General features: G+C 50.3%; 1 protein-coding gene across 5 annotated transcripts in view; it reads left to right on the top strand.

Moving 5' to 3' along the window:
• ARHGAP39 (Rho GTPase activating protein 39) overlaps positions 1-22,068 on the top strand; it is a 99,764-nt gene that overhangs the window by 27,169 nt on the left and 50,527 nt on the right. For 2 of the 5 annotated variants that reach the window (XM_040547478.1, XM_040547479.1), the window contains exon 1: positions 20,150-20,588. The exons of 2 other annotated variants lie outside the window; for them this stretch is intronic. In XM_040547478.1, the coding sequence (XP_040403412.1) occupies positions 20,548-20,588 (41 nt within the window). In that variant the 5' untranslated portion in view covers positions 20,150-20,547. Of the gene's footprint in view, positions 1-20,149; positions 20,589-22,068 lie in introns of those variants that run through there. One more of the 5 variants, XM_040547475.1, reaches the window with a different exon arrangement.

The following is a 22,068-nucleotide window of genomic DNA, read 5'->3' as shown; positions in this document are numbered from 1 at the left end:
ACGGTGGACTGGGTGCTTGGCCCTGCGGACGCTGGGTCTCGTACGGCCAGGCCGTGCGAGCTTGTTGAGCTTTGATGCTTTCATTCTGCTCCAGAGCAGCACAACCCGTCTCTATCGAGGACCCTGGATGGCAGGCGTCAACCAAAGTGGCACCAGATCCCCCAACATCCATGGAGAGCCTGGGTTTTGGTGGTAACTCTTTTGCCTTAGCGATGGCCAATGATACTGGTAGAGCTGGGAGGGACGGCGCAGTTGTGAGCAGGTGGTAATGGATGGGAGGCTGGGAACACTGGAGTTTGGTGATTTTCCTTGTTGTGCACAGGTACTGAACATGTCGAGTCACTTGGAGACACTTCCTCTTGATTGCAGACATCAGAGGCTACCAAACAGTTTGGGTTTTGGTTTGTTTGTTTTTTCTTTCTTTGAAGATCCTAGAATCACAGAATGGCTTGGGTTGGAAGGGACCTTAAAGAACATCAAATTCCAACCCCTCTGCCATGGGCAAGGACACTTTCCACTAGATCAGGTTGCTCAAAGCCCCATCCAACCTGGCTTTGAGCACTGCCAGCGATAGGGCATCCACAGCTTCTCTGGGCAACCTGTGCCAGTGCCTCACCACCCTCTGAGTAAAGAAATTCTTCCTTATATCTAACCTAAATCTACCCTCCTTCAGTTTAAAACCAGCAGATGATAGATACCAGCATGAGTGATGATACAATCTTGGCACGCTGGAAGTTCTGATCTCCTTGACCTGGTTGTCCAAAAGCTGCAGCCTCAAGATATCTGTAGGCCAACCTGCAGAGACTGGCAGGCAAGGAGCAGTCCGTGTGCTTGCGTTACTGTTTGTGTAGGAAGCAGTAAATCTACTGGGACCTGATCCAGAGTCATGGAAGAGTCAGCCGTCAAAACTTGTTAATGTTCCAGCGAGGCAGCGTAAGGAGGGGCTTCTGGGGATGAAGGTAGACAGAAGAGCAGTCGTCTTCCTTCCTCTGTTTGTTGGCTTGATGTGACCCTGGGAAATTCATGTCTCAGAACTGGTAAAGTCTCTCTGTTGTTACTGAAGTAAAGGCTGAGAACGCCTTTGCTGATTCTTCCGGCAGTGGCGGAAGTCTTCATCATGGACTTCTGCATCATGATGGGTTGTCCTTGATTTTAGGGAAAAACCCCAGCACTGAAGCCAATGCCGTGCTCAGAACACCTGAATGGGTTGAGTGCTCTCATCCCTCAAGTCCAGAAATTGTGCCTGTTTCAGTCCTACACAAATGGAAAGAACTTCTCCCGGTGCCCGCCTTATTATGTGCTGAACCAAATATAAAATCTATTTTTATTAAATAGAATTAGCAGACTAATGCCCTAATTAAGAAGGGTTTACAATAATCTCTACTCTCAGAATAAGTGGAGTCGTGGTATCCCTCCTGCCTGTGGACTGGGCTGTTCTCCCCTCCCTGCTTTCGGGAGGTTTTGTAATGCGGCTTTTGTAATACTGTTTTGTGAAGCACTTGTCTCCTTCTGACTAAGAGTTTGCTTGCAAATCCGTCCCTCCCAGAGGATGACAGAGAAAAGGGCTGGTGGAGTGTGGCGGAGTCACTTTTGTTGACTTCTAAGTTAATATATCTTAAGTATTTTGTTTTGGCTTCTCTGATTAGCTTTTTGTTTATTGTAGGTGAAGTGAACTGCACTTTACCAAGCTAAAATTACCACCTTCACCCGGAATAATTCAGTTGCATCTGGGAAGTGGTCAGGGAATTTTCAGAAGCTGCACGACAAGATATTATTGTTGTAGAATGAGCAGGCTCCCCGCACGAAATTCATGAATGTAAACTTTAACATTTTCACTGCTCTCCTACGCCTTCCCGGAACGAAGCACACAAGTGGGTTTCCTGCCCTGTCAACCTTTGGAGATGAATATTCCCTTTATCGTGCTGCCTTTCATCCCCTATGACGTATGTCCCACAGAGTGATGTCCCAGAAGCTTAAACATTGCAGGATAACAAATGAATGTTGTGAGGACTGGAACGAAGGTGGGTGTCCTAATGGGGAGACTCGCAGCGCTGAAAACCTGCCAGCATCCCTCTCGGCAGTGCTGGGGCTTCTCATGGGGGGCTGGCGACTCGGTAGGAGCCCGGCTTTCTGCAAAGAAGGCTGAGAGCAGTTGCTTTGAAGGGGGTCGGGAATATGAGGCTGCTCTTCTAATGTGCTTGAGCTATTCTTCATTAGTGAAGGAGCATCTAGTTTTTCAGAGACCAGTTCTTGCTTTGAGGAACTCATGTCTCCACCAGAAAAAAATAGCCCAACATCTTGGACAGAAGGACAGGTTTTATGACTAGCCCTGCGAGAAGAGTTAAGCAACGAGATCTTCATGAACATGTTGTCCCAGACGTGCGAGGAAGGGAAGGAAACTTAAGCTGCTTTTCTAGAAAGATGAGCATGAATCACTTGGGTCTCTGTCCCCTGTGAGTAATACTGTAAATCTGTGGTACTTGCAATAATGCTTTCACAACCCACCCATGCCATACTGTGTGCACATACACTGCTGTAGAGTAGCATCTCTTAGCTGCGCCTCCAGTTGGGTGAACTGAAGTGTTGATGTCCCCGTGTGCTTTCTAAAAATACATGCACGCTTTCCTATGTGTGGTATTAGCATAGTTAAACTCTTGTCACTGGCGTCACGGTTTTACAAGGAGCCAAGCGGGCACAGCTGAAGGAACATAATTGAAAAAGGATTTGTCATCTACAAGCTGTCATGGTTCCCGTGACCTGCTATGCAGGAAGGAAGCTCTTCAGGTTGGCAATTTGCTTTATGGTCACAAACATAGGTAGGGGTGGGTCACTACCGAGAATTTTGGGGTTTGGTGGTTTCCTTGCATGATGCTCCCCCTGTACAGACAACCCAGTGGAGTAAAGGTATCTGGACCACAGGGAATACTAGTTATAATACTTAATACTACGAGTTCATCTTGCTCATTTTCTGAAGGACCTCTTCAACTGAAAGAATTATTTTGGTTGTTCCTCTCGTACTAGCAGAACATGTAAAGCTGATATCAGGGACTTTGAGAAGCAGCACATTAGGGGAAAAGAAACTGACCTTGTTTGTTACAGAGGAAAGGTGCGGGCAAAGGGTGCATTCCTGTGGAGAAAGGCCACTGATGGCATCCGTCTGGAGCAGCAAAGTCATCTCTGGCTTTTCTGAACAAAGGGAAACCTCCTTTTCACCCCCGCAGGCTCGTGGCGATGCTCAGTACCAACAATCTTGTTGAGTGGGCCTAGGTAAAGCCTGGGTGGTGAAAGCATCGTGCACTTTCCAGAGTGCGCTTTTCCTGCCCCGATCTCAGTCCTCTGGTGGTTGTAAATTCACCTTTGCAAATTATTCTTGAAAGCCAAAATCTGCTCTCTTCACTTGCCAACAGATTTTCTGGCCTTATATGCCCTGAGGTAGAAAGTTTGCTTGCAAACCCTGCTTTTAACATGTGTTGGGCTGTGCATCTGTGAGGCAGTCGTACCATCAGCGTGGAATAGCAGAAAGTGTCCTGCGTCTTTGTGTTGTCCTTCCTTTTCCATGTCAGTCCTCTGAAGCGGTGCTGGAAGGAGACCGGGTGCTTTGCAGTGAAGTGCCAGGATGGCGTACTGGGGCCACACGGCCGATATTTAAGGCCAGCAAGCAGGAAGGATCTTCCAGAGAGGCAGGGGAGACCTCGGGAATGGAGACCAGTCTCAGCCCTGGCATCAGTAACCCCTCCTGCTGCTGGTCCACACCCTGAGCACGAGCAGAGCCGCCTGGCCTTGGTTTTAGTGGCTAAACCCCGCTTTGGGGTATTTGCTGCCAGGAGTTCAGCTCATGCGTTCTCTGGCACTTAGACATAGTAGTATTTGAAAAGAATCTAATAGATTTCTTTACCCAATGATCCATGTATCCTAGACTCCTAGACGCTGGGTGGTACCTCTGCGATTTGCTGGTAGGAACAGCCGGGTGATAATACTCCCTGCTGCTGAGCTCTGTCTGCCCTATCCGTCAGCCTTGCTACCGGCGGCCTCGGCTGGCTGCGAGTCGGTGTGTGCCTGCATCAGATTCAGCCTGAAAACTGATGTGGTCATCTCCTCTTTGTGCAATGGCTGGCATTTTACTGGCTTCTCCTTCCCATGTTCACACATGGCAATGTTGGTCTAAAGGGGTGAAGAGGCTGGTGCAGAACCAAGGGATGTGGCCGTCCTGCTGGGAGAGGTAGAGGCTTTGGGCACATAGCAGTTGGGATCGGTTCCAAGGCCACCCGATATTTCTTGGAGTCACTTTGTTTGAACCCGAGTGAGAACAGGTCATGTACTTGCCCCAGGGTGCTCGGACTCAGTTCGGCAGCTTCAGGAGGCAAAACCAAGAGCAGAGCAGGAGGAATTTGGGAGCATCAACCAACTGGGGGCACCTTCTCGCTGCCGGCGGGCTTGGGTGCAGCAGGAGAGCAGCGTTCCGCTCCAATCCCTCCCCATGCATACTGGTGTTTAAACAGAGGCCTGAATTAGTGTATCACAAAATACAGACATGGTGCCAAGCAGCAGTAAGTCCAGCCCCGCGGTACAGCTTCCTTTCAGATTAGTGGCGTTTCCCAGCTGACGGAGACAGGACCATGCCGACTTCTTAAGTGTTTACTGGTGCCGCGGTGATTAATGGTGGTGGGGCTGGGAGGGAGGAGACAAAAGGCACTCCCTGAGCATTGGATTCCTTGTCCTCTCTCCGTTTCAGTTGTTCCAGCCAAAAGGTTAAGTGGAGATCAAAACAAATAGGAAACTTCAGCTCGGAAGCCGTGTTCCTGGAGTGTCTTTTCAGACACTCTGGGAGCCGCTGTAGAAAGGTTAAAATTTGCAGCTCAAATGTTAGCTGTGATCTCGCTTGAGTGAGCGTCTGAAAATACATCTCGAGTCTTGGTTCGCAAAATGAAAGCTTCGAAGTCTTTCTCCCATTAGAGACCAGAAGGCAGCAGGGCTGAAGGGCACAGAAGCAGAAACTTGTGGACGTCCAAGATATTGCCTCACCCCGTCGGAATGGCTTGTCACGCAGCCTGGACCGCAGAACATGTTGTGGTGGATTAAACAAGAGGGTCATTGAAAGAATGGGTGCTCAGTCAGATGTTTGCAGGCATCTTGACAATAGTCCTTTCATTTCCCGTGCCCAAGATCAAATCAAAAATCGAGGGCAGCTCGGCACCGAGGGAGGCAGGCGGTGGTGGACGTAGTGGCAGCCTCGGGTTGGAGCCTGTCAGTGGAGTCAGTGTCCCAGAAGGAGATGAAAGGTGGTGGCTGGAGGCTGTGTCTGACCTGCAGACCTGCACTGGAAAAGGGAATAAATATCTCAAATCTGTCAGAAGTGTGAGATGGAGACTGGAAGAAAGGAAAGCCAGCTCCAACTTCAGTTACCTTTGCCAGGGTTGGGGAAAAGTGTTATGTGGGTTGGATTTCTGAGACCCTTAAATGCTGTTATTTGTATCAATGTTTGGTTTGTGCCAGGTCCAGTCTTGGATTTTCATAGCCCATTTCACTTCTTGAGTTTGTTCCAGCTTTTGTTTTTCTGTGAAAGGGGTGCCACGTAATCAGCAGCTTGCTCCTTCCCATGAGCCTAGCCATCTCGCCCCAAGGGTCTGTCTGCATGGTGCTTTGGAGCTTAAGGTGTGAAGATGGACTTGAGATGTGAAGTCCAGTAATCCCTGTCTGGTGCTCATCAGCAGAAGGTGCTCTCACACCATTCAGAGAGGCTGTGGAGCCTCCATCCTTGGAGGTGTTCAGAGCCCAGCTGGACACAGTCCTGAGCAGCCTGCTCTGAGCGGGACGAGGCCATCTCCAGAGGGTCCCTGCCAGCCTCAGCTCTTTGGTGATTCCATGAAAAAGCCCTTCTAGGGTGCAGGACTCAACTTGTAGGGTACACAAAGTCTTCAAACTGATCTGGTCCAACTGGGTTGGGCCACCTATAGAGAAGTTGGGTGTTGGAGGGGAATGTGATGTCTGGGGACTTGGGAGGTGGTGGACGGTGAATGCAGAGCTGCTTGAAGCCCCACAGCCCTGGCACGGGGACACCTTGCACGAGTTAGCAGGAGAGGTGCTTGGCAGGGGTGAGAAGAGGTACGGAGCGGATTTCGAAACCATTGTTGCCGCAGGAGGGTGTGGGGATGGATCGCATCAGGGGGCTCTGAGTGGGTTTTTGAGTTTGGTGACAGTGGAGACAGGATATCTGCTCCAACCTCACAGCGACGGGGGCGTACAAGGGGATAGGGGTGGTGGCCAAGCCTTGCTTAAACAGCATCAGAAAAAGTTTGGGGCAGGGGGCGTTTGCATCCCGGAGCTCCGGTTGCTTCTCCTGTCTGGTGGGGTGCTCAGAGGGTCTGTGCTTATGCTAACGTCTCATACCAGGAAATGGAACAGCATTCGGGGAGATTTCTTCGAGGCATTTCATAAATGCATACAATGATGCTCTTTAAGCTCATCTTGTGGCCTTTTCTTCCCGATCTGGCATCAGGTTTTCTTCCAGCGGTCCCCACCAGCGGCCTGATGACCACAGCAGTGATGAGCACGCATACCACCAGGCACGCCGCATTGGGCTGCCTTTCTTCAGGCCCTCGTTACGGGCTTGGTGCTGCCCCTGCATGCGGGAGATGCAGCTGCTGGTTGTCTTCTCCAGGGGAAGCGGGTCGCCAGGCACCTCGCAAAGTCCCTCGTGCCTTTCAGGGGGAAGTAACGCTTTTATCGCGCTCTCCGAGAGCTGCTTGTAATTTCTTATGGCTAGCTGTGAGATAAAGTGGTCTCTAATCTCAGCAGCTAATACCCAACAAAATTGAAAGCTGCCAAGGTAAAATGAAATAATTGCAAAAAGGGCTAGCCATAAAAAATGAAGTTAGCTTTAAAAGAAGAAAATTATTTACGCTGCATTCAGCTGCTGAGCAGGAAGAACAGAGTTAATGGATCTCACCACTTCTGTGGCCGCGTTACGTTTCCATTTTTTGTTGGAGATTTAGCAATAGATTTTTCACAGTTGCTTAATCCTATTGCTCACCTGATTATTCTGTATTCAAACACTATGTGTTCCTCACCTGATTACTCTGTATTTCAGCACTATTCTATATTGCTCACCTGATTATTCTCTATTCAAACACTGTTCTGTGTTGCTCACCTGATTTTTCTATATTCCAACACCGTTGTGTGTTGCTCACCCGATTATTTTATATTCAAACACAATTCTATATTGCTCACCCTATTATTCTCTATTCAAACACTGCTCTGTGTTGCTCACCTGATTATTCTATATTCCAACACCATTGTGTGTTGCTCACCCGATTATTTTATATTCAAACACAATTCTATATTGCTCACCCTATTATTCTCTATTCAAACACTGCTCTGTGTTGCTCAAGTGATTATTCTATATTCAAACACTATTTTACATTCAAACAGTTTAATATTCAAACACTATCCTACATTTCTTACCCAATTCTATATTCAAACATAAAAACTGCCCGAACGAACAAAAAAAAAAGCCTCATTTACAAGATCTAAATTTGGGTCCTGGAGCATTTTGACCCCATCACGTGGCAGCGTTTTTTCCCTTTTTGAGACCTGGCTGCCGTGTCGTTGGCCGTGCCGAGAGACCCAAGGTCCTTGTGCGCTGCCAGGCACATCCATGGCAGGACTGCCAGCGATTCAGCCACCAGCACGTGTGATGCAGGTCGGGGAGAGCACGCACTGGGCTCTTGGGGTGAGGAGCACAGCGCTGCCTCGCTTTCCTCTTGCAGGGGTGAAGATGCTGCAGCGCCGAAGGAGCGATTGCTTAGGAATGCTCGGGGTAATTTTAAGTTCGCAGCGAGTGCTGGTGCATAACTCACAGTTGATTATTTAAGTTGTACTGTTTAATCCAAGCCCCATTTCCTGTTAATTCCTTGGAGCCCTCTTGCCATTCCTGGCATCATGGCAGGGTGGAAAAAATGTTTTTGGGTTCCTCACTGACCACGGAGAGGAGCAGCCGCTCGTCCCGCAGGGCTGCTCAGTGCTCGTGCCAGGCAGCCTGGGCTGCTGATTGTGGCTTGGCCCCAACGGGATCAACATCCCAGGGGCTGCCCGGTCCCTCTCTCCTCATCCCTGGCCCAGACAGCAGATCAAAACATGCCTAAAAGAGGAGCTCTAAGCCTAAATGCAGAGCTGCTGTCCGAAGCACCTTTTTCAACGGCTGATACTGGAGACTCCTGAAATTATCTATAACCAGAACAAAATAGTTCAGTTGGAAAGGACCCACGAGTACCGCAATCTAGGACTTTCGATGTGTTTTTGGTTTTAAAGATGCAACTCTTCTTTAAGACGTGGGGAGGGCTTCTGTGCCCAGAAGCACATGGTCTCGGCCCTGGTATATTTGATCAAAAAGATGCGGCTTTGCAGAGCGAGAGTGGCGAGGCTTATGGGGACTAACAAAACATCAAAGGTGTAGCTACTGGAAAGAAAGATGAATCATTAGTAACTGGAATTGATTTACGACAGGATGGAGCTCTTGTCAAAAACACCTAAAATTCAGATGGAGATCAGTCATTTTAGAAACAGAATGTGGTCCCAGTACGCTCGTGTGTCAGAGAAGGCGATTCTTCTGGCTGCATTTGAATATAAAAGACTCAAAAGGTGTTCAGAAACAATGGCTCTGCTGTGGCTGTTACTCATAACCTTTGCAATTCATAAAAGTCTCTTCTCTTTGTATAGAGAATTCATCCAGTGTCCTTTGCTGTTGTCTCTAGCCCGTATGGATGTCTCAAAGCTCAGCCATGGTGGCCGTGGCCATCCTATACCGCTAACGTCTCTAATCTGGACTGCTATTGTCTTCTAAGCAGAAAAGTGGTTCAAAGTGAATGTTTGTTCCCAAAGTATGGGGCTGTGCGTAATCCCCTCTGGGGTCTGTCAGTGCTTCTGCAAAGCATGGTCTGATGCAGGGGTCACTGCCTTCTGCACAGCTACCTTCTACTGCTGCGGTCAGCCTCCTGGAAATCTTGTCCAATACTGAGTTCCAGAAACCTGAGCAATGGAAGTCCATTTCCAGGCCAGGTTGGTGCACTCAGTATTGACCTTTGAAAGCCTGTGTGGAACTCAAGGGATCCTCAAAAGATTCCAGGTACCAAGGATCGCTTCAGAGGATGACTCGGTTGCCTCATCAGGTCCAGTGTCCTAATCTGAGGTGCTCTAGTCCTAAAAGGGAAAAGAAAATTAGCGCTGAAGAACCCGTTTAAGTGTTTCCTTGAAGCGTGCTCAGCTCATAGTGGGGATATGATGCCAACGTGGGCAACAACGCAAGTGGCTCGGAGGCAGGAGATCTTTGGGGTTACTGGCGAAGTACATTGTGGAGCTGCAGGTGGTAGAGCTGGGATGTTACTGCCTGCCCCAGGAGTGATCTGAATTATTATTCATAATAATCTGAATTATTATTCATAATATTCAGTGGAAGGTAGTTGCTGTCAGCTGTGTCAGCGATGAATGTGTCCAGGGATGGAGCATGTCTAGGAGCAGGGAGCTCCTGCTCGAAAGAACTTACGGCTGAAATAGAGAGGGTCGAGAAAGCAGAGATAAACCAAGCGGAATGATTCACATAACCGTGGCAGCTATTGTGCTCTCTGGGACGCCTGCCGTGGTAAATCTACCTGGAGGGAGAAGAAGTGACAGGGGAGAAGGGGACTCATGTGGCAGAAGCAGCCTAATCAAAGCAGCAGGCAGTTCTCCAAAGCCAAAGGCGAGGTTCTGGGGGCTGCTCCAACTGGCTGCAGTTTCTGGGTGGCTTTTGGCATTTCAGAAAGCTCTGCGATAGCGGGTGAGACAGCTGTGAGGGCACGCGCAGCTGAGCATGTCTGCTGGGAGCAGAGGGATAAAGCTGGGCTTGGGGCTGGGAACGTGCAGGACTATGGCCTGCAAGCTTGTGGCAGCATGTGCTGGCTGGAAAAGCATTGAGGATTTCTCTCTCCACGTCACATCAAAAATCAAGTTTTGGAAGAAAGCTCCCAAGCACTTCATGTGGAAACTCAAATCCAGCTCTGCTTTTCCTTTCCAATGGCCGGCCTACAAGCTCGTGCCTCATCAACCGCATCAAAGATGCTGATTCCCTTTCCTGCTGCTTTTCTGTTTCCTAAATGAGCCTGCCGCAGGGTCCTGACTTTCAGTTGCTGATCTGCATTCTGCCTTTCTCTGGCTTTAATCCGAAAGGCCCCATCAGCTCCGTGCAACCTCAGGGTGCTGGGATTCGGTGCTGTACTTATGAGGAAGCTACCATGAGGTGTGGGCACCTGGAGATCACACAAAGACCATGCTAAAGCCTCGGATGGGGACCCAGAGCTGGGCTTAGCTGCAGAAGATGTCCTGTTCCTAAACCCATTGGTGGCCTCGCCAGCACGGAGGTCACTGTCACCTGAAAGCCACAGCTCAGCCATAAAAATGTGGTTCAAGAGAAGAGGTTCAACATGGAGGTTCGTGAAAGCGCGGGAACTGCATATTTTCCCAAATCTTCACTCGCTGAAATGAGAGCACTGGTGGAGGTTTTCTCTGTGCATGCTTTCAAATGTTGCTTCTGGGCGTTCTCCTATGGATCTCTGGCATGGGTGTCTTGATGTCTTGTATAAATAGACTTGGACGAGTTGTTACTGGAGCTTCCAGTTCCCACACTGATTCTTATCAAGGAAGATTAGTTCCCAGCCAAAGCTGTTTTTTTCTTTCTTTCAAGGGATTTATCGCATCAAAACAAGTCTGTGGCTTGCTGCAGTGCTGAAACCGCCACACTTACGTCCTCGGACTGGTAACGACCTGCTGAGCCACCAGAAAATGGGACGGGGTTGCTGTAGCCTCCTGGTTAGGGCTGGAATCAGGACCAGGTTCCTGTCTGGCAGCTTTGGGAGCAGATAATCACCCGTCTGCACCAGGGCTGAGACCATGCCCCGGCGCTTCCATTTTGTGTCCCTGCCTTCAGAGCTCGTTGGGCAGCCGATGGCCCGGTGGCATCGACTGTTTGCGGGCACGCTGCGATACGGCCAGCTCATCTGCTGGGCAAAGCAGGCGGTGCTGCTTGAGAGGTGCCCACCCTGCTCTGTGGCTGGAATTAAGTTCATTTAAGGATTAGGTGATTGCAGTATGTTTCTAATTGCCCTGCCGGAGCAAAGCCAGAGAAAGAAATCAGGATATCGTGAACCCTCCATGTAGATTTGGCTCCCCGATAGCATCCAGGCTGCTCAAGCAGCTGCCTGCGAGTGGAGGTGTGTTGTCAAAGTGCTGCTGAGATTGTCCAGCAGTAGCAGGGCACCGCCTCAGATGCTGGCTGCTTCCCTTGAACCCCAAGATGAACCCAAAGCACCCAGTGTTGCATTTAGGAAGACTTCTGCTTGCTCAGCTGGTGCAGGGCTCCGAGCTGCTGGCTGGCTTCCTTAATCGAGGGGGGACCAGCTCGTTTCCTCCTCCTTTACGTCATGTCATGAAGCCGTGCCTTGCCTAGTATCCAGAAACAGCAAGTGGTGGGGGAAAAAAATAACTGCATGTGTATTCATGGCCCTGCTGTTGGGAGCCGCCGGCCCTGCCACCAGGGGCTGAGCTGGGCTCGCTCGGTTGCAGGATGGGCAGCTCACCCCAAAAACCTTGGGGTTCCTCAGACCCAAGTTCCCTCTTGGCTTCCTCTCAAACCCAACGTCTTTCAGCTCTTTCTCCTTCAGATTCCTCGTGCTCAGCATAGAGTACGCGTTTAGTTCCTGTTGCTAAATCGGAAATGAAAAGATGGAACTGCTAAAGTCGGCAGTGGGGAAGCTAGCCCCCATGCCATGGGAGCGTGATGTGGTTCTGCATAATGAGACTTGAAAGATGCACTCGCTGACGCTGTTACGGGTGTTAATAAAAGATTGTTTTCCTCGGGGGCTACACCATCTGTGAACACATTTCTGTGCTAAGAACTTTTGCAGAGGAAGATGCTCTACAACCTCCAGAGCCTGGAGTACGTCACGTAAAGGGCATATACAAAATCTTCTCCATTTGGGTGGCCTGGCTCGTTCTGACCTCTCCACTTCTGATTCTGCCTTGTAAATATTAGCTAAGAGGGAAGAAGCTGTTCGGGACAGCTCTCACTTGTCTTTCATGGTTGACACCAAGGATATAAGTGGGTTCGAGAACAAACCATGTATGTGTTGGTTTAGGCATGCTGGATTTATTGGGGGAAAGCCCATGGACTCTGCTAGAGACTAGTCTGAGACTTCTGAAAAAAATGCTGATGTTCTTCACGTGGATTGGATCTGGGCTGAACACTCTTAAGAACCTTTCTTTCCTTCGTTAAAATCACTGTATGAAAGATTTGAGGGCATTTCTGACCCTTTCTTTGATCCAGTGAGTCTGAGCAGCTGGGCTGGATGAGGAAACTCGAGCCATCAGCAAGTCAGGTCTTTGGTAGTGGAGAGCATCTCAACATTGATAACCAGAGTCTCTTGTCAAAAGCTTTGTCTGTTTTTCCTGGGGTTTGCTGATGAGCAAATCAGTGTGTTGCTTTGGTTCCAAGTGGTAAATTCCATTTTTTTTCTTATTAATCTGTGACTTCGGGTGGACTTTTCTAGTAGCAGTCTGTTGTACCTGCGATGGCTGTACCTGGAGAGTGGAGGGAAGTTGGGCGTATCTCTGACCCAAATCTGTGCTCGCTGCTTTGGGTCTGAAGGCATAGGCTACGCAGCCAATATCTTCCCTGGCAATCGAGCAGCTGGATGAAATACTTTTAAGTGATCTAAATGAATGAGTAGACCGGGGGAAGGTCAGGAGGACTCAGGTGCAGACTCAGCTGTGCTTAAATATTTTAGTCTATAACTAAGTGGATTGGCATTGTGACCCCAAACATCTAGTAAGTATTGATAGAAACGAAACACCAGACTTTCGATTTATTGCCGATCTTGGTCTCGTGTCGTTTCTACAAGAGTGCCAAACACTGAGATTTCCAGTGTTGGATTCACCAGGGGTGGACATACCCTGTGGCTGGACAAGAACATTCCTCCCTCTCCTCCACCAGCACTCTCTTGTCTGTTGACACTGATTTTCCTGTGGCAATATGGAAGGCTAAATTGGGGAGAAAATTGCTTCTGCTTTGCGATAGCTCGTTCAGAGACTTGGACCCTTGTGCTCTGTCTTCTGTGAAACCTTGCTGTGTAGGGCTTCTCCATAACGCACCGAGGGTGAGATGTGGGCTGCCAGAGCCGAGGTGAGGGGAGTCCAGAGCTGGCTCCTCTGCCTCGCTTTGTGCAGGTGCTAACTGGAGGGTCTTGGGGAATTTATTGAAGACCACGTAAAGGTGTGAATCTGGGCTCTTTGTTCCTCTGGTGCCGAGGGTGCTGCAATGACTTGAGTTCTTCCTCCTTTTAAAGCAGCCAGAAAACAGAGGGGAAGCACATTTTGTTATCTCCCATTACAGGTGAAGGCGGATCGAGTTTCTGTTAACAAAGGGGAGCACTACAGGTGTTCTCCAGCAAGATTAAATGTGGCTTTGCTTACAAAACTGAAGCAGAGGATGTGTGGACATTGTCAATTATGAACTGCTCTCCACTGGCAGTGTTTTTGCTCCCTACTTTACTTGCTGCTGTCACGATATCTGAACCTGCAGATAGGAAACTGGGTATGCACTCGGATGGAGCAAGTTTCTGATGTGTGAGCTGTAACTGGAACCGTGGCACGCAGGTTTGTGTGCTTGCTGAGTGCGCTGTGGGGCAGCTGAGCCAGCACGTTAACTCCTGGAGCAATTTGTTTTCTCTATTCCTATGCAAAGCACCGAGGTCCACCTGAGCAGGGAAGGACCTGGTACCTTGGGGAGCTCTCTGGAGGTGGCCTTGGCTTATCTAAGGGAGCTGGAAATGGCCTAGGGCTGGTGCTTATGGTTATAGCCAGCTTTGAGAGCCCATCCTGATGTCTGCCACGAGGAGCCCACAGCTGACGTATGCAGACCTTGGTGACTCAATCTCAAAACTCAGTAGTTTGCTCTAAGGACCCTTCTATCAGCTGTGACCTTCACGTGTGTCTTACCATCGCGCAGATTTCATTTAGCATCCGTGCCTTGAAATAACTTCACAACTGCAGCACGTCCCACCTAATCCCTCCTTTTCCTGGCACTGTGATGCTCGCGTGGAGGTGGGGAAGAAGTGACCCCATCCGGGTTATCTGTACAAATGATATCGGGGCCAGTAATAACATGTTACTTTTATTATACCTATATATATTATTTATACTTATATTACTTATATTTGCTAATAGCAATATTGAGATGTGGCTTTGGCATACCGATAGGTCCCATGAGTGATGCAGTGCCCCCCGATTGTGAAGGGGAAGGGAGGAGGCAACCGGTGCAGCACTGCGTGGGAATGGGCTCACGTTGTGCGCGGGTACAAACACCGGGACTTAAACAAGAGCCCGCTGTTCTCCTGGGGGAATCTGGCTTCTTGTAGTCAAATGCCTACTGGGAAACTGGTTTCCTCCAGTAAACTAATCATGCAGTGCAGTCCTTGCCTTGAGAACAGTAAGCGGCTAGGGAGATGTGGGTCCTGTTGTCTCTCACTCTCACATGCCCGGAGAGCTGAAATAAAAGATCAGGAAATTGCAAAGTGCTGACCCCGTCCTGCACAGCGCTGAATGTTTTTGGTGTCTGCATGGCTTGAGCTTCCGGGGTGAAGGATGGCACTTCAAAATGAATAAGACTAAATAGCAAGGCAGAACATGGCCATTCAGTGCAAATTTAGCACTGTTTGTCAAACTGTAAGTCAGCTGTCTGCGGCTAATTACAGAGATGTCAGGGAGTTTTGAATTTGTCAGCTGAATTCAAGATTGTAGAACATTGCTTGTAAAATGTCTCTATTAAAAAGCAACAAATTCCTCAAAGAACAGCATATTTATTTGTGGGTTCTCTGGGGCTCTGGCCCATACTATTGTTCTGGCAGCTGTACAATGAGCTGATGGAAGGAGATGGAAAAGGTAAACGAGGCAGCAGCGGTCCCTGGGCTAGGCAAAAAAATGAGTTGGACTTGATGATCCTTGTGGGTCCCTTCCAACTCTGGGTGTTTGAGAACTGGGAATGGGTCAGCTCTCCAATTCACTGGAGCGTGGCCGCTGTGACTGGTCCCAGTCCCCCTGCAGGTGGGTGGCAGTGTGCTGTGCCTCCTCCTGCGGTGCTGAACTGCTCTTCGGAAGGATAAAAGCACCACGCCGGGTCCGGGTGGTGTGAGGGGCTCTGCTTGGAGCAGATAATCTCCGAGACCTTGCTCTGCCTTGCTTTGAACACTTGTCAGGAGGGAAGGGGTGCCCAGGTCTTAGCTCACAAATGGTTCATTCTCAGTTCTGTGTCTGCCTGAGTCATAGAATAATTAGGGTTGGAAAAGACCTCCAAGATCATCTGGTCCAACCATCACCCCACCACCAATATTACTCATTAAACCACGTCCCTAAGCACCACATCCAACCTTTCCTTGAACATCCCCAGGGACGGTGACGCCACCACCTCCCTGGGCAACCCGTCCCAATGCCTGACTGCTCTTTCTGAGAAGAAATGTCTCCTAAATTCCAACCTAAACCTCCCCTGGCACAACTTGAGGCCATTCCCTCAGGTCCTGTCACTAGTTATCTGCAAGAAGAGGCCGACCCCAAGCTACCCACACCTTCCTTTCAGGTGGTTGTAGAGAGTCCTCGCAGCCCTGGTTGGTTCAAGGCCATCCAGGCTCGGGGTGGCCAAGGTTGAGGTCAGGACACCATGAAGGCTGTAGCCTTTAGCCGAGTGGGACAGGATGGAAATACAAGGGGGGCATTTGACCTTTCCTGGATGGCTGGAGAATCTGGACAACCTGTCCTTGCTTCACTTCATTCATCAGCCAAGGCTGTGTCCCTCAGCTGTGGTGCTCCTCATTTCAGCACGTGGGCACTCTGCAGCACAGAGACTCTGGGCTGTTTTCCGACCTTTGGCTAGAGAGGGTTTTATGACAGTCTCTCCTAGGCTTCTGTGCCACAGAGGGTATTGTTGGTTTACAGATGAATAAACTGTGGCAAACAAACGGAGAGCATCTTTCCATTGCAAAGCTCAGGCGGTAAAGCTATCCCCAAAGCAACTCTCCTGTGTCCGTTACTCCTTAGCAATTAGTAGGTACCGGTAGAGAATTAAATCCGCTGCAGTAGGTGTTGACGAAGCTACGGTGAGAGTCTTTGCCCCAGAGCTTTCCTGTTTTCCAAGGACGAAGGGTGAATGTGAGTCAGAGCTGGATGCCCAAATCCTCTCGTTTGCTCCCCCCGGAACTGTCAGAGCACATCAGGAAGATGTTCAGCACCGTGAACCAATGTAGCCACAAGAGCACGAATCAGAATCACAGAATTGTAGGGGTTGGAAGGGACCTCCAGAGATCATCGGGTCCAACCCCCCTGCCAAAGCAGGTTCCCTAGAGCAGGTTGCCCAGGTAGGCGTCCAGACGGGCCTTGAATATCTCCAGAGAAGGAGACTCCACAACCTCCCTGGGTAGCCTGTCCCAGTGCTCCGTCACCCTCACCGTGAAGAAGTTCTTTCGCATGTTGGTGAGGAACTTCCTGGGCTCCATTTTGTGGCCGTTGCCCCTTGTCCTGTCCCCACAAACCACTGAGAAGAGGTTGGCCATATCCCTCTGTCTCCCACACCTCAGGTTTTTGTAAACATTGATAAGATCCCCCCTCAGTCTTCTCTTCTCAGGGCTGAACAGACCCAGGTCTCTCAGTCTTTCCTCATAGGGAAGATGCTCCAGGCCCCATATGATCTTCGTGGCCCTCCGCTGGACTCTCTCCTGGAGATCCCTGTCCTTTTTGTATCAGGGAGCCCAAAACTGGACACGGTGCTCCAGGTAAACGAACCAGACGCCGTCCTCCAAAGCAAAGCCAGGCTGTGAGATCCTTCTGTGGGCACTGGGCCTTTGGCCACCCAAGGCCCTGTGGCTTTGACCCAGCCCCGAAGCCAAATGCCATAGCGACGTGGGACCAAACAGCCTTTTTTGAAGGGACAGAAGCCCTTTCGTAGGACCGGTGGAGGGCTTAAGCACTTGGTGTGTGGGACAGGGGGGTGGTGGGACTCGCACGCTGCAAGCCTTGGCCAATGCGTCTGGTGGCAGATGAGACAGAGGAGAAGCGGCATCTCTGTGCTGTGAGCTCTGCTTTTGGCCAAAGAGCAGCAGGCCCTCGTGAAGTTCTGCATTGGGGTGAAGCATTGGAAGTGCCCAGTGGGGTCCTGTTGTGGTTTAGCCCGGCTGGCAGCCAAACACCACACAGCCGTTCGCTCACCCTCCCCCCTCCCTCTCCAGGATGGGGGAGAGAAACGGGAAAGTGAAGTCTGTGAGTTGAGATAAAGACAGTTTATTAAGACAGGGAAAAGAATAACAACAACAATAATAATAATAATAATAATAGTATTAATAGTAATAATGTGTACGAAATAAGTGATGCACAATGCAATTGCTCACCACCCGTTGACCGATGCCCAGCCTATCCCCGAGCAGCTGGCCCCCCCCCCTCCACCCCGGCTAGCCACCCCTATATATTGTTCAGCATGATGTCAGATGGTATGGAATACCCCTTTGGCCAGTTTGGGTCAGCTGTCCTGGGTCTGTCCCCTCCCAGCTCCTGCTGCATCCCTAGCCTGCTCGCTAGCAGGACAGAGCGAGAAGCTGAAAAGTCCTTGGCTTGGTGTAAGCACTGCTCTACAACAATTAAAACATCAGCATGTTATCAGCGCTCTTCTCATTCTAATCCAAAACATAGCACCCTGCCAGCTACTAGGAGGAAAATTAACTCTGTCCTACCTGAAACCAGGACAGGTCCCCATCCCCAGGGATATTTAAGAGACATCTGGATATGGCCCTAAGGGATGTGGTTTAGTGATGGAACTCAGTAGGCCATGCTGATGGTTGGACTTGACGATCTTGAAGGCCTTTGCCAGCCTAGATGATTCTGTGACTGTTGTGGTAGGAACAATCAGTCCTTGTTTTGCACAAATTCATCACTTCTCTTAGTTGTGATGCTTCTTTTTCCACCTGTGCTTCCTCTCAGTGTCTGGGGAAGGAGCAGAAAGGAGCAGCCTCCAGGTTTGTCTCCCTTTTCTTACCCTGGGGCACTCCTCTGTGCTCGTGCCCTTTTTGTGGTGGCTGCATAAGGAGGCGATCTGTATTGCACTTGAGGCACCCTTGAAGGCATCTGGACACTTCTGCTAGTTTGGGATGTGGAAGGCTGTGATGAGAGGCCATGAGCATGAGGCTGATGAGCGTGATTAAAGCCTGAGACCTCTAGCTGAACAGACGTCCACTTCCCTCTATGTTTGTGCCACGTTGGCTCGTAGACATCCACCCGCCTTCACTGCTGGTTGCGTTGGCCCTTTTCTACAGGAGCCCTCTCCTTGCCTACAGCCTGGCAACTGTCAGAGCCCAATGCGAAGTTTGTTTGATTAGGCTCTTGGCAAATTGATAGAGGGATCGAGGATTACAGGAACAGCACTGATAACTAGCTCTCAAGCTGTCCCCCTGGTGCTCCATTAATGGCTTTGTGGAATTCCCATCTCTCTAATGCCTCACATTTGGGTTGTCTTAAATCATTAAAAAGAAAAAAGAGTGCCTGCTCTCCGCGCTCCTGCCAAGTAGGTCAGTGTTTTCCCAGTTGTGCCGTTTGGGAAATGGAGACATTATTCAGAGCGACTTTCTCCAAGTTGCTTGGTGAGTTGAAGATAGGGCTGGAAGCACAATAATAGTTTCAAGCATTAGTTCAGCCCTAGTCCTCAAGAGAAAATAAGTCACTTGGCCTAATCAAAGCCAGATTAAAATAAATCTCAGTGAAACCTGGCAAAATAAACGGCGTATTCCTGAATTCTGCCGTGTAGGAGAAGCGATCTGGAAGATGGAAGGGGTGGGCAATTGGTGCTGCATAAAATGTGACAAACTCACCTCCTTGCGATGTCAGTGTTAAAAATGCCACCTGATGCTTCCCGTAGGAAGAAATGAGCCCAAAAAGCGTTCTGGTTGTGCTACTACAGGGTGCTGTTGCTGATTTTTATTTTGTTTTTTATTTTTTTTTCCTGATCATAATAATAATTATTAAAAAAAAAAACAAAACACCAAGGCAGAAGCATCACCATGGTGTCTGTGAATCAAGCCAGGCTCAGAAGAGTTGGCTGCTATTCAGCTGCTCTTTACACAACTCATAGGACAGTGGCATGCAGGTAATGATTAAAATGCATTGAGTTTTGAAAGGAGAAGGTTGGTTCATGTGACAGTGGGTTGGTGTCAGTCCGGCTGTCCTTCAGCCCAGTGGGGACAGAGTAGGGGTAAGGTGAGGTGGAGAGTTGTCCTGGCATGGGAATGGGGAAAACACAGTGGCTTTTTGAGTTGCGATGTGTCCAACCCCTGCCTGCCTCTGGCTCGAAAGAATAAAAGCCACAGAGACCCTGCTTGAGCAGATCCGAAGCCATCAGTAGAAAATAGCTCATTTATGAAATGGGCACTTCTCGCTGGGAGAATCGTTACATTCAGAATCCATCCTCCATTATAATTTTATTTTAATATGGAACTACTCAGGATGAGTTGTTACTCAGGACATTTTTAGGCAGAAGATGACATTAGGGAAAAGAATACGGAGCATGAAAAATGGATTATACAGTGTCATTCTGTGGCTACTTGCCTGAGATATTAATTATGTAGGATTGATTTTAAGCTCAGATCTTGTGTTGATTAATCCATGGCTATCCAGGTCTTCTCCCAACACCGAGTGCTTGGACAGAACAGGATTTTGCCGTGCCCGCAGTTAGGCTCCTGGCTGGCAGGAGGACTTCGCCTAGTGTCAGGTCTCCTGTTCTCTTCCTTTTGCAATCAGAGCCCATTTTTTCATCCTTTGCAAGCCATCTGCTGCAGCTGCGAGCTCAAAACTAATATACAGTAAGGTCAGGCTTGCCTTTTTTTTAATTTCCTTTTTTTTTTTTTTTTTCCCTGAAATAAGGCGGGTCTCAGGCAGGCACTGTTGTCTGAAAGCATCAGGATTAGAGCTTGGTTCGTGTACGGGAAATAACTCACGCGGCTGCTGGCCCGCTCTCCTCCTGTTTATAATTGCTCTGTTGAACGGACTTGGAAGTGGGGAAGCTGCAAACTTTCTGAAAAGAAAAGAATATAACAAAAAAAAAAAAAAAGCAACCCCTTGTTTCCCATCCCAGCATCACGTCTTCAGGAGCCCAGCTAATTAAGCTCCTCCGAACAAGCCGCCTGGCCTCGGCAAGCGGCTCCTCGTTGGTTCCCTCCGCTGCCGAGCGCCGGGGGAGGCCGGGCGAGGAGGGCAGAGCCTTCGCCTTCACCCACCCACGCTGCTCCCCGGGGCAGGGCGCGCTGCCAGCCCCTCTGCCGGCAGCCCGCAAGCTCCGCGGGGAGGCACACAGCGACGCGCCGAGCGCCGGCTCCGCCGAGCGCCCCGCGTTAGACCCTGAAGGCGGATGTGCCGTCGTGGCCCACGAGGAAGAAGAGGCAGCCCCGAAGGCTCGTCTCCCGTGCCGTGCCTTCCGGCCCGGAGGGATGCTGCGGGATGGCAGAGGAGGGGACGACGGGACGGCTCTTTGGAAGGAGGTGGGCATCGGGCTGGTAAACGTGGCTTCGCTTTGCTGGGCAGAGAGTGTTGGGGAAGCTGCTTCGAAGCTGAAGCGTCCCACGAACGTGATTTTTCTTTTGCTTTGCCCGGCCTCGGTTGTGCTTCTGGATGTGAAAGCCCAGAGAATAAAACGCCCCGCTGCAACCTGTCCTCTTGTGTTTGCGCTGCCCAACGGCTGCAGGAGCGACCTGGTGCCAAGTGGGGCCAGGATTCAGGGGCTTCCCCGCTCGGAGCTGGCAGCGGCTGAGCGCCTGGAGCTGCCTGTGCCAAGGCTTTGGGGACGGGGAGGGAGGGGAAGCCCCGGGGTCTTCCCCCTGGGCAGATGGAGACCTGTCAGCCGTTTTGGCAGCGGGCGGCGAGGGGCTTCTGGGCTGAGCCACTTAACTGCTGGAGAGCTGAAGGTGCCTGCTGTCTCTGGTTCTCCATTTTCCATGGGCTTCTTCGGAGTTTCGTAGGTGCTGGGTTTGTTTTCTGCGCTGAAAGCCAAGCAGCAGAATGTCGCACACTCCTCCGTACGCCTTGCTCCCCATAAATGCTCGTGCTCACGTGGCCAGCCCTCGCATACAGCCGCTACCCGGCGGCAAAGGCCAGCTGTAAGCAGTGCTAAAGGACTATTGAGAGCAAGCGCTCGCTGGCAGGGAGGCAGCCTTGCTCTTAATTGCTCTTTTCCACCCTCGCTTGCTGTGACCGCATGGAAGCGCTCAGAGGGCTGCCAGGAACACTGCCGCCTCTGTTCCCCGCGCAGACGGCGGCCGCGGTGCCCCCAGCCCGATGGCGCACGGGACGGTGCCGGAGGCACCGCGCTGCCAGAGCCCAGCACGCGTGATCTGCACGGCCCCGGCCAGCAGCAGCAAGCGCTGCCCCGGGTCCTCGCCGGCATTTGCTAATTTCTTCTAATTGAGCGAGCCTTCGTCTCGTATCCGGGCCCTCACGCCACAGGGCTGCGCGTGCATTGCTGCCTGGGATCCTTTGCTTGGGACCGAGATGTTTTCCCGGTGAGCTGCTGCACTGCAGAGCTCGGGGAATGATCTTTTTGTGCTCTGATTTCGGAGTCGATGCTTTTTTGTACTCTAATCAAGAGGGTTTTGATGCTGTAATTAAAGACATGGGCTTAATGGGCATTCTGTGGGATGTAAATTTGTCGAAAAATACAAGTCAAACTTTTGAGACCAAAGCGCTTTTGTGCTTACTTGGTCTATTGTAATTAGGGGTGTGGTGCTTAAGGAATATTAATTAGTCCCACGGGTGAGGTTGGGGAGCCAGAAAAATGCCGCCTCCGCCCCTGCTCCCCGGTGGGAGTTTGGGGGTGGCAAGAGCAGGAGCTGCGCATGGGAGGCAGTGAGAGGCAGGGAGCGAAATTCCACCTCCTTTAAAATAAACAACAATAATAATATCATAAAAAAACTCCTCTGGGAGCCGGGCGCACCTTCCTTGGGTAGCTGGCTCTGCCAGGCGAGT

This window comes from Cygnus olor, chromosome 2 (assembly GCF_009769625.2).
Source record: "Cygnus olor isolate bCygOlo1 chromosome 2, bCygOlo1.pri.v2, whole genome shotgun sequence".
In the NCBI taxonomy this organism is placed as follows: domain Eukaryota; kingdom Metazoa; phylum Chordata; class Aves; order Anseriformes; family Anatidae; genus Cygnus; species Cygnus olor.
Note: the sequence above shows the minus strand (reverse complement) of the source record. Positions and strands in the feature narration are given on the sequence as shown.